Source organism: Hemiscyllium ocellatum, chromosome 22 (assembly GCF_020745735.1).
Source record: "Hemiscyllium ocellatum isolate sHemOce1 chromosome 22, sHemOce1.pat.X.cur, whole genome shotgun sequence".
Lineage (NCBI taxonomy): Eukaryota > Metazoa > Chordata > Chondrichthyes > Orectolobiformes > Hemiscylliidae > Hemiscyllium > Hemiscyllium ocellatum.
In genome coordinates this window covers 3,161,940-3,174,061 of record NC_083422.1, presented here as the reverse complement: position 1 = coordinate 3,174,061, position 12,122 = coordinate 3,161,940, and the positions used below count along the sequence as shown (strand labels likewise).

The 12,122-nt window shown below is 43.9% G+C and overlaps 1 protein-coding gene across 3 annotated transcripts in view; it reads right to left on the bottom strand.

The window, feature by feature from the left end:
* The window catches only part of hells (helicase, lymphoid specific), a 61,255-nt gene extending 49,817 nt beyond the window's left edge, over nucleotides 1-11,438 (bottom strand). Inside the window, exons 1-5 of one of the 3 annotated variants that reach the window (XM_060841838.1) lie at nucleotides 11,404-11,438; nucleotides 10,919-10,993; nucleotides 6,174-6,289; nucleotides 2,842-2,964; nucleotides 468-527 (exon numbers count right to left, since the gene is read on the bottom strand). In XM_060841838.1, the coding sequence (XP_060697821.1) occupies nucleotides 468-527; nucleotides 2,842-2,964; nucleotides 6,174-6,289; nucleotides 10,919-10,967 (348 nt within the window). In that variant the 5' untranslated portion in view covers nucleotides 10,968-10,993; nucleotides 11,404-11,438. The other 2 variants (XM_060841837.1, XM_060841839.1) reach the window with 2 other exon arrangements.
* Between the last annotated feature and the right edge of the window lie 684 nt (nucleotides 11,439-12,122).

The following is a 12,122-nucleotide window of genomic DNA, read 5'->3' as shown; positions in this document are numbered from 1 at the left end:
TTCCTGATTAAGAGCTTATGTTCAAAACATCGATTCTCCTGCTCCTCAGATGCTGGCTCGCCGACTGTGCTTTTCCAGCAACACAGTCTTCGACTCTTTAGCATAAATCCTACCCCTCTTACGCTTCACTTCAACTCCGAAGAAGACTAATCTAGACTGAAAATTGCTTTCTCTCCACAAATGCTGTCTGACTTGCTGTAATCTCCAGCATTTGATATTGTCAAAGAAATTAGGAAATTGCCAGGGAGGTCACTTAACAAATAAAAGGAGTCCAATTAAGTAATTAAGGTTGAGTGCAAGAGGGAAATTGAATTGAAAAATAGAGGACAAGTGGAATTGATCGATTAAAAAATGCATTAGATCTGACAACCGTTTCTTAAACATTTATCTGTGACAGTATATATTACAAGAACCTTCCCATAACACTCAACTACAATAATTCCCAAGTAAAGCTTTCAATCTATTACCACTTGAGTTGAAGCCAGCAATTTTCTCTTTTTTTCAAGTTTTGCTTTTCTTTGCTGCTCCTGTTAAAAACAAAGACATCAACTACTTGGTAATCCAGTGCATCAAAGAAGGTATTTTATCTTGAGTATTCAACCACAATTTAAAAATACTAACATCAGAGACAAATCCACTCTATCATCCTGGGTAAGATTTCAGCAATTGGCCCCTGAAAAGAAAAAACATCCTATCTTTTTGTCATCCTGTCCTGAAGCCAGTCTCCTGCTTACAAACAGTTAGCAACAAAGTGACCAGGAGTGCAATCCTGAAGTCTGATAGTCCTGGACTGAATTTAGTTCTGTCAGATCATATCTCTTTGCCAAACCTTACACTTTTAAACAATTATCACTGAATAAGGAGTAGGTAAAAGGAGTGCCAGCTGATTACTACCCTGCATATACAAAGGGGTATAAAACCAACTGTCTCACCTCATACTATCTAACTCAGAGAACTGGTTTGAATGGCTCCAAGTCATTGCAGGCAATGTCTTTATTCCCCAAAGATTAAAAGGCAACAAAATCATTACTATGTCATCATTCAGACTGATTCGACAAACCACCAAAAAGAATTGTAGCCCTAAACTTTCAACCTGATGTAGCAAAATCTTTCAAGTTTAAAGTTTCAAACTGAAATAGTTATGAGGCAGGTAACATGACTTCAGTAAGGTGTTCGACAAGATTCCTCACGGTAGACTAGCAAGGTTAGATCTCATGGACTACAAGGAGAACTAGCCATTTAGACACAGAACTGGCTCAAAGATAGAAGACAGAGGGTGGTGGTGGAGGATTGTTTTTCATACTGGAGGCCTGTGACCAATGGAATGCCACAGGAATTGGTGCTGAGTCTACTACTTTGTCATTTATGGAAATGATGTGGATATGAACATAGGAGGTATAGTTAGTAAGTTTGCAGATGACATCAAAACTGGAGGTGTAGTGGGCAGCAAAGAAGGCTATCTCAGAGTACAAAAGGATCTTGATCAGATGGGCCAATGGGCTGAGGAGTGGCAGATGGAGTTTTAATTTAGATGAATGAGATATCCTGCATCTTGGAAAAGCAAATCAGAGCTGGATTCATACACTTACTGTAAAGGTCCTGGGGCAGTGTTGCTGAACAAAGTGACCTTGGAACGCAGTTTCAAAGTTCCTTGAAAATAGAGTCGCAGGTAGATAGGATGGTGAAGATGGTGTTTGGTATGCTTTCCTTTATTGGTCAAAGCATTAAGTACAGGAGTTGGGAGGTCATGTTGCAGCTGTACAGGACATTGGTTAGGCCACTTTTGAAATATTGCATGCAATTCTGGTCTCTTTCCTATCAGAAAGATGTTGTGAAACTTGAAAGGGCTCAGAAAAGACTTAAGGATGTTGCCAAGGTTGGAAGATTTGAGCTATAGGGAGAGATTGGGGCTGTTTTCCTTGGAGCATCAGAGGCTGAGGGGTGACCTTACAGAGGTTTATAAAATCATGAGGGGCATGGATAGGATAAAGAGATAGATAAGGTCTTTTCAATGGAGTGGGGTGTCCAGAACTAGAGGGCATAGGTTTAGGGTAAGAGAGGAAAGATATAAAAGGGACCTAAGGGGCAACTTTTTCACACAGAGGGTAATGCGTGGATAGAATCAGCTGCCACAGGAAGTGGTGGAGGCTGGTACAATTACAGTATTTAAAAGGCATCAGGATGGGTATATGATTAGGAAGGGTTTAGAGGGATATGGACCAAATGCTGGCAAATGGGACTAGATTAAGATAGGTTATCTGATTGGCATGGACGAGTTAGACTGAAGGGTCTACTTGCGTGCTGTATATCTCTATGACTCTAAAATGGAATGAACACATAATTCTGTTTAGGACAGCACAGAACAAAAGTAGTTTAGGTGGCAGATTAAATCAAGTGAGACCCTTAATCTATACAGCCCCTACCAGATTGGGAACCTTAAGCAACCCATTTCATCACCTTCCGCTGACATAATCTCCACCAAGCATTTAATCTCTGGCAAGGTGGAAGAGGGTAGTGCCTTCGAAGGTTATTCGAAGACATACCAGGCTATGACATGAAAATAAAACACATTGCAATCAATAATTCAATTTGCACTATTCATCCTTGGCTGACCAGCTCTAGGAAAAAGTGAGAACTGCAGATGCTGGAAAGTCAGAGTTGCCATCCACCTACCATCACCCCACCCTCCTATTTACTTCTCAGCCCCCTTCCCCCTCACATTCCTGATGAGCAGCTTTTGCCCGAAACATTGACACTCCTGCGCGAGTTTTGACTGGCTCTAGACAACTGCCCACCATACCCTTGCCTCCAAAAGGAACCAAATATAGAGAGAGAAGCTACCTCCAGCTGCTGTTGTTCCATCTTGGTCAACAAGAACTTGGAATAGATGTTACTCTTCTCTAGTAAGTGCTGTAATCGCTTATAACGCATTTCACGCGAGTCCTTTTCCCAAAACATTTTGGCCTGGAAAATAAAATTGTGTCACTTAAGATATTTGAAATACTAATCTATACTGCAATTTATTTCTTATTTCTATTAGCTACTAATATTTTTTACGAATAGTAACCCTTTGGGTACAAATGAGTAATTTCATTTTCACATCCATTCAACCAAAAATATATACATATCACACTAAAAATCAAAGACATGGTCAGGTCCCATATGCTTTGCAGTCTTCATCATTTCATAATATCATAGGAAACAAAATGAATTGTCTAAATACTGGCATCTAAGAATGTGGGAACTTAGAAGGATTGACACTTCTGGCTGATGATCATAAGACAAACCTTTGCACTGCCATCTCATTACCACTATTATTTGGAGATGGGGTTTCCATCGAGGAGGCTGTTTAATTATCACTACTCAGAACTATTGCTAGGACAAAGCACTTCGATCTGATCTCCTGGCTGTGAAGTCACATGGTCTTCTATAGCTGAGTCCTCAAGAAGGATTACACCCAAAACGTTGACTTCTCCACCTCCAATGGGATTGAGGTGCATAAGGTGTTAGCAATTTTGGAAAATGTAAAAATAGATAAGTCCCCTGGGTTGGATGGGATTTATCCTAGGATTCTCTCGGAAGCCAGGAAAGAGATTGCTTTGACCTTTATGTCATCACTGTCTACAGGAATAGTGCCAGAAGACTGGAGGATAGCAAATGTTGCTCCCTTGTTCAAGAAAGGGAGTAGAGAGAACCCTGGAAATTACAGACCAGTGAACTTTATTTCGGTTGTGGGTAAAGTGTTGGAAAGGGTTATAAGAGATAGGATTTATAATCATCTAGGAAAGAATAAATTGATTAGGAATAGTCAACACCGTTTTGTGAAGAGTAGGTTGTGCATCACAAACCATACTGAGTTCTCTGAGAAGGTGACTAAACAGGTGAATGAGGGTAAAACAGTTGATGCGGTATATATGGATTTCAGTAAGGTGTTTGATAAGGTTCCCCACACTAGGCTATTGCATACAATACAAAGGCCTGGGATTGGAGGTGATTTAGCGGATTGGATCAGAAATTGGCTAGCTGAAAGACAGAGTGGTGGTTGATGGGAAATATTCATCCTAAAGTTCAGTTACTAGTGGTGTACAGCAAGGATCTACTTTGGGACCCCTGCTGTTTGTCAATTTTATAAGTGACCTGGATGAGGGCATAGAAGGATGGGTTAGTAAATTTGCGGATGACACTAAGGTCAGTAGAGTTGTGGATAGAGACAAAGGATGTTGTAGGTTACAGAGGGACATAGATAAGCTACAGAGATGGGCTGAGAGGTGGCAAATGGAGCTTAATGTGAAAAAGTGTGAGGTGATTCACTTTGGAAAGAGTAACAGGAATGCACAGTACTGGGTTAATGGCAAGATTCTTTGTAGTGTAGCTGAACAGAGAGATCCTTGAAAGTTGCTACCCAGGTTGATAGGGTTGTTAAGAAGGCACATGGTGTGTTAGCTTTTATTGGTAGAGGAATTGAGTTTCAAGACCATAAGATCATGTTGCAGTTGTACAAAACTCTGGTGTGGCTACGGAGCATTGTGTACACTTCTGGAAGGATGTGGAAGCTTTGGAAAGGGTGCAGAGGAGATTTACTCGGTTGCTGCCTGGTATGGAGGGAAGGTCTTATGATGAAAGACTGAGGGACGTCAGGCAGTTTTTGTTGCAGAGAACGTTGAGAGGTGACTTAATTGACATGTAAGATAATCTGAGGGTTAGATAGGGTGGGCAGTGAGAGCCTTTTTTCCTTGGATGGTGATGGCTATCACGAGGGGACGTGGATTTAAATTGAGAGGTGATAGATATAAGACAGATATCAGAGGTGGTTTCTTTACTCAGAGAGTAGTAGGGGCACGGAACACACTGCCTGTAACAATAGTAGACTCACTAACTTTAAGGGCATTTAAATGGTCATCGGATAGGCATATGGATGAGAATAGAATAGTGTAGGTTACATGGGCTTCAGATTGGTTTCACAGGTTGGCGCAATATCAAGGGCTGGAGGGCCTGTCCTACACTGTATTGTTTTATGTTCCTGATACTACCTAGCTCGCTGCGTGCTTCCAGCCTCTTTTTTTTTACTCCACACTTATCCAGCTCCCTCAGAGGCAGCTCTCAGTTTGAACAGAACCCCTGACACTCCTGTTTATTTTTTTCCTTTTTTCTTTATATTTTCCCCAGCACCCATGTTGTGTGTGTGCAAATGTGAGACACTGTGAAAGACACAAGGTGTACAAATCCTTCCAGCCTCTTGCCTGTTTACTTCTATAGTATGGCATGCATTAGCCCTGTGTCATATCTTAACTGGCACCTTTTTAGATATGCCTGATGACAACACGCCTTCCTGCACTTTCAATGAAACCAGGGTTATTTCCGTGGCTTGACAATAAAGGTATAGTGAGAGATATGAATGATTACAAAAGGATAGACTGCAGTCAAATATAATTCATCTGCTGGACTACATGGTGTTGTGGATTCCCAGATCTGTGTTGAACTTGTCCCAGTTAGCACGGTGGTAGTGCCACAGCAAAGTGATAACCTGAGGGCACAATCTTTCAACTTCACCAGGACTGTGCTATGATTACTCCCACCAATATGGTTAAGGACGAATGCACTGTTGGGCAGATTGGTGACATGAGGACATGGTTAATAGGTCTACTTGATTGTCTCAGTCAGTCGTATAGAACTCAGCCACCTTCATCAGTTGTGATACTCGTGGTAATAAGCAAGTTCTTAGAGTACGTTTTGTGTTTGTTATCATGTTTCTTTCAGAGTACTGACTCACCAGTTGAAGGAAAGTAGATGCTAGCATCTCACTTCATTGATTATTGCGTAAATTTTCTTTCCAGACATTATCTCAATTGCCCTTCTTATTAATATCATGGTTTTGCTGTTATATTTGTGAACATTTAACTTTACAGTCTACTTCAGAGGAAAGAAATCCAACTTAGTTTGTATTTCTGAACTTAAACTTCCAATATCATAAATACCATTTGATTTCAATCTTCACTCCCCAAACACAGCAGTTACATTATGGGATGGAATGAGTTTAAAGGGAGCAGTCCTGTGTGCAGCACAAGCAGCAGTACAGACCTGCTGGGTTAAAAAGGCCTGTGCTGCAAGATTATGAATTCTACGCAGCTTTGCTGCAGCAACCACAGCCACAGACTACTGTAACGTAAACAAACCTGTTGCATCAGCTTTCTCTCCTCCTCCTGTCCTTCCTTCTCCAGTTGCCTTTCCTCTTCCAACATACTGGCTGTTATGATCTCATTTACTTCAGGCTCAGCCATCTCACTAGAGTCTGAAAGGAAACAAAGGCCAGAGCACTGATTCAATTGAATACAAATAGCCTACTTGTTGCTCAATAAAGTCACTGACCAATGAGCTCCCAAGCCATGCATAACAAAGAATTCCCAGTTTGATATGTTAGAGCCCAGGTGTCCTTGGAGAAGGAGCACGCGGTCTCCACCAACACCCTGGAGTTGTTCAGGGAGAGGGGCGCCGCAGGGAGTGGAGTGCATTATTTCCCCCTCCAACTCTATTTTGAATTGGTCCCTTCCCTCCCCTTCACTGTTTGAATACACAGCATTGCCCTTTGATGTGAAGGGCACTGCTCGTCACTGGCCACCCGGGTATTTTCCCATCTTCGTGGTGGTGGAAATTGAATAAAGATTTGTGCACCTTGTGTCTCTCACTGTGTCTCACACCTGCACACACACACCATGGGTGCTGGGGAAACATAAGCACCACCGCAGTTAGGCGGTAGTGTGGGGGGAAAAAAAATAAATAGGAGATTCACACAGCATTGCCCTTTGGAAGGCACTGCTTGTCATTGGCCACTCAGGTGTTTCCTTTCTTCCTGGTGGTGGAAATTGAATAAAGATTCATAAACGTTGTGTCTAAAAAAAAATAAAAAAAACAGGAGTGTCAGGGGTTCTGTTCACTCTGAGAGCTGGCTCTGAGGAAGCTGGATCAGTCTCAAGGACTCTCCACGTGTAAATGAAGGGTGACTTGGTGACAGGATACCCCCGGACTCTGCAGAGTTATTTCATCTTAAAAAAGAAGAAAAAAAACAAAGAATTCCCAGTTTGATACGTTAGAGCCTGGGTGTCCTTGGAGAAGGAGCACGCGGTCTCCACCAACACCCTGAAGGTGCTCAGGGAGAGGTGGGCGCCGCAGGGAGTGGAGTGCATTATTTCCCCCTCCAACTCTATTTTGATTTAATCCCTGCCCTCCCCTTCACTGTTTGATCACACAGCATTGCCTTTTGTGAAGGGCACTGCTTGTCACTGGCCACTCGGGTGTTTCCTTTCTTCCTGGTGGTGGAAAATGAATAAAGATTCGTACACCTTGTGTCTCTCATTGTGTCTCACACTTGCAGACACACAACATGGGAGAAAACAGGATAAAAAGAAAGTTAAAAAAACAAGAGTGTTGGGTGGTGGGCATCCCCAGTGGAGGGCTCTCTACGCAAGTGTCCTCTCCCTTTCTCTCCGGGGTCTAAGGTGGAGGGTGCTGCACGCAGCAGTCCCCTGCAACCACAGATTGCAGAGGTTCACGGACTCCCAGCCCAACTGCTTGTTCTGTGGCGCTGTGGAGTCCGTGGACCATGTATATATTGGGTGTGGGCGTTTACGCTCCCTCTTTGATTTTCTTAAAAACCTCCTCCTCTGCTTTTGGTTGTACTTCAGTCCCATGCTCCTGATCTTTGGGCACCCGGTACGGAGGAGGGAGGGCAGGTCTGAAGACCTCCTTGTGGGTCTGCTCCTGGGCCTGGCCAAACTGGCCATAAACAGGTCCAGACAGCGGGCCGTCGAGGGGGTCGTTAGGGCCAACTGCCTGTCCCTCTTCCGCGGTTACGTTAGAGACCGGGTTTCCTTGGAGAAGGAGCATGTAGTCTCCACCAACAACCTGGATTTGTTCAGGAAGAGGTGGGAGCCACAGGGAGTGGAGTGCATTATTTCCCCCTCCAGCTCTATTTTGATTTAATCCCTGCCCTCCCCTTCACTGTTTGATCACACAGCATTGCCTTTTGTGAAGGGCACTGCTTGTCACTGGCCACTCGGGTGTTTCCTTTCTTCCTGGTGGTGGAAATTGAATAAAGATTCATACACCTTGTGTCTCACACCTGCGCACACACAACAACAAAAAAAGAAAAAGAAAATAAAGAATTCCCAGTTTGATTCTGTTGAATGGCCTGAGATACCATATTATACTCACCTTTGCAGGGAAAGGACTGTCGGGGGCGGGGGCGAGGGGAGGGGGGGGGGGGGGGTCGCTCATCACAATAAGCAATCACACACCCTTCCATAAAGGGAACAAAAGAACAACTTCTGAAGTCCATCAATGATCAGTCGCTCAATTTACACGAAGAATGACAAAGCAATTGGGATACTCAAAGTTCCCATACAAAGGCAAAGACTCACAGTAGCCCAACAGCCTGTAGCCCAATTCCAGCTGGAGAAACAGCACTTTTTTCTATTTCAGCACCAGTTTTCTGGACTCAGTGCTGATTTCAACAGTTCACTTCCTGCCCACTGCCTGTATGTTTCATATTACTTCTTTCAACCAGAGCTGACCGTTATTCTGTTTTTAACATTAACACTGACCCATCGTTTACTGCTTCTCCACTGTCACTCTTTGCCTTTTGTTCTGACAGCTTTGATCTCCTACCTCCCAATCTTTCTCAGACATTATCTTGTATTCCATTTACCCTGTGCACCATACATCCACTCCAACTCCACCCCTTTCGAGAGATTAAAAAGCACATTTATAACTTTTATCAGTTTCAAAGAAGGGCATCATTCAATTGAAAACATTGACTGTTTTTCTTCACACTCTCTTCATCAATATGGCCAGATCAGCTGTTTCTACAGCAGATAATAACTGTCTGTGTGTAGTTTGCACATTCTCCCTGCACCTGCGTGGGTTTCCTCTGGATGCTCCAGTTTCCTCCCACAATCCAAAGATGTGCAGATTAGGTGAATTGGCCATGCTAAATTGACAGCAGTGTTCAGGGATGGGTAGGTTAGGTGCATTAATCAGGGGTAAATGTAGAGTAAAATAGGTCTAGGTGGGATACATTTCAGAGAGTCAGTGTGGATTTGCTAGGCCGGAAGGGCCCGTTTCCACACAGTAGGGATACTATATACTAAAAATATCAGAAACAAAACAAAGTGTGCTGGAAAAACCTCAGATTCTGGCAGTATATCTGTGGAGAGAAGTCAGAGTAACACTTCAGGTCCAGGTGACTCTTCTTCAGTTCAGACATTTATCCAGCAATTTGTTTTAATTCTCCAAATTTTTTTGACTTTATTCCACATCTTGTTGATCTGTACCATTTGTAGAGGCAAAACAGTTACCTGCCAACTGGTTTCCACCAGGGCCTGCCAATAAACCAGTGACAACTTCAGTTACTTCTGATCATGGATATCATCAATTTATGATTATTCCTGAAGAAGGGCTTATACCCGAAATGTCGATTCTCCTGCTCCTCAGATGCTGCAAGGCCTGCTGTGTTTTTCTAGCACCACACTTCTCAATTATCACCAATTTATTGCCTAGTTCAGTGAATCCTCCTGTAAACAGTTTGTGCTGAACATTAATAAAAGCAGGTAATGCCAGAAAAAATGTCCAGGTTTGGCAGCATACATGGAAACAGAAAGAGTCAACCTTTCAAGTCAAGGATTTTCCTCCACAATTGAAGGATGATAGTTTGAAGCAAATGAAAATGGGAAAGCTGTCAGTACAAAAGGTAAAACTGAAAAGATTTTGGTCTTTTGTACTATAAGACGAGTGATGATTGTTGCACTAAAAAAAACTTATCTAATTTGCAGAATAATCAACAATTTCATCCAAACTGAACTAGGATTACTTAGCACTCAAAAACAGAAAGACAAAAGTGCCCCATTAACCAGCAGAAACACCTTTAGTACTGAAAAAAAGTTCACTGCATGTCATAATTTAAACATGACTTATTTGTACCTATTGTAAAGAGACAAAAAAACTCTTTAGAGACAACAAATAATTACCAACTATTTCAGAATGTCAGGAAACATTTCAACATCAACATAGTGTGAAGTTTGCGATCAACACCAATCTAATAGAATACATCAAAACAATCACAAAAAGAGACTCTGTATAGGCACAAGCTGCACCAAAAAGTAAGCACCCTGAAACATTTCCAATAAGTAAGTCATACGAAATTTAATCAAGCTAGTTATATAAAGTGACAAACTTTTGATTTTTTTTAAAAAAGCAATATTTTAAAATGAATTATAAAGGAGGAGAGAGACAGACAAACAGATAGAGAGAGCACAGTAAACACAATAGGGCCTTCAGGGACAAACAAGGCAGAGAAAGTGAGGACTGCAGATGCTGGAGATCAGAGTTGAGTGTGGTGCTGGAAAAGCACTGCAGGTCAGGCAGCATCTGAGAAGCAGGAGAATCGATGTTTCGGGGCAAACAAAGTTGCTAGGACCAGAGAAAAGCAGAGAGCACAGGAATGCTGCAAGTGTGGTGAAAGTGAGAGGTGGAGATAGATCTGAAACATTGGATAAAAATATTAAAATTGATAATGTGCTGAACTTAATCCCAATTGACACTTCAGAGAGGGAAGTAGCAATTTAGAGTGAACATAGAGTACTTAACACTGCTCTCTTCACAACAGTATGCTGATCTACCCAGATGTGGCCAAACTAATTAACAGGCAACACAGACTGAAGCACTTTGATTTTAGCGTTGCAGAGCAGTCAGTCAATCGGTATTCAGTTCAGAATTACATTAACTTATCCAAGGTTCCTGTCTGAAACGTAAAATTGGTAAGGTGTAGCCAGCGTTGCTGACTGAATTTTACAGCAAAACAACCAATAGATGAGGTGTCACTGCAAAGATAAAACGTACACACTTTTAGGAGTGCCACTGAACCTACCCGGGGATGAACTGGGGTCCAACAGCTTCTGCTCCGCGCCGAGGTTCATCTCCAGACAACAACTGTTTTGTTCACCTTCAAAGACAGTGAAACAGGAATGTTAAAGCAGAAACCGACACACACCGGGCACGGAGGGTAGAGGGGCAGGGGGCAGGTGGAGACAGTGAAGGGGGGCGGGGGGGGTGGGAGACGATGTGTTCCTGGGGCTGGGCTGCCCTCCTCACTCGGCCATTCAGCCCCCAAAGGAACAGCCCGAAACTGCCTCACCAGTCAGCCTCTACCCTCACACCCACTACCTCCCCCTCTCCGGCTCTTACTCTCTTGCTCCCTCGGTGCCGGGGAGATTTTCGCGCCAACGTTTCGGCCTGATCCACCTGAGGCGCTCAGGTTCCAGGGGGACGGAGTGTGCGATTACTACAGCCTGACAGTCCAGGGGGACCTCCCCAGATTTATCATGCACATCATTAAAATCACTTTCATATTACCAAAGATAAACTCACGACCTCGCTCCTTCCGCCAGGATGTCGGTGTGTGTGACTTACATTCATTCGCACGACCCTCGCGCCCCCATCGAACCCCCCCCCGTTTCTTTCAACCACATGGAAAATCCCAGTTACAAAACCATGTGGTGCGGGAGCCCGTACGCTAGCCGGATCGGGGACGAGCACGCCAGCCGGATCGGGGACGAGCACGCTAGCCGGATCGGGGACGAGCACGCCAGGCGGAAAGGCAACGGTGGAGGCACGCACGTTGGCCTTGCGGGGGAGGAGTGGGGGCACGCTCGTTGGCCTGGCAACGGTGGAGGCACGCACGTTGGCCTTGCGGGGGAGGAGTGGGGGCACGCTCGTTGGCCTGGCAACGGTGGAGGCACGCACGTTGGCCTTGCGGGGGAGGAGTGGGGGCACGCTCGTTGGCCTGGCAACGGTGGAGGCACGCACGTTGGCCATGAGGGGGAGGGGAAGCGGAAGCGGAGGCCGGGTGTAGATGTTGGCGGTGTGGGGCCCTGCATCACTATGGCGGTTTGTAGGTGCTCACTGCTGAAGATTCAAACTGGATGGGGAAGGCTGTGGTCACTTACAAAGGTCAACATTGAACATAGAAACTAAGTGGACAAGAATGGAATTGACAACTATCCTTCTGTGTGTCTTTGATTTTGATTTGATTTATTGTAGTCGCATGTACCTAAGTAAAGTGAAAAGTTTAG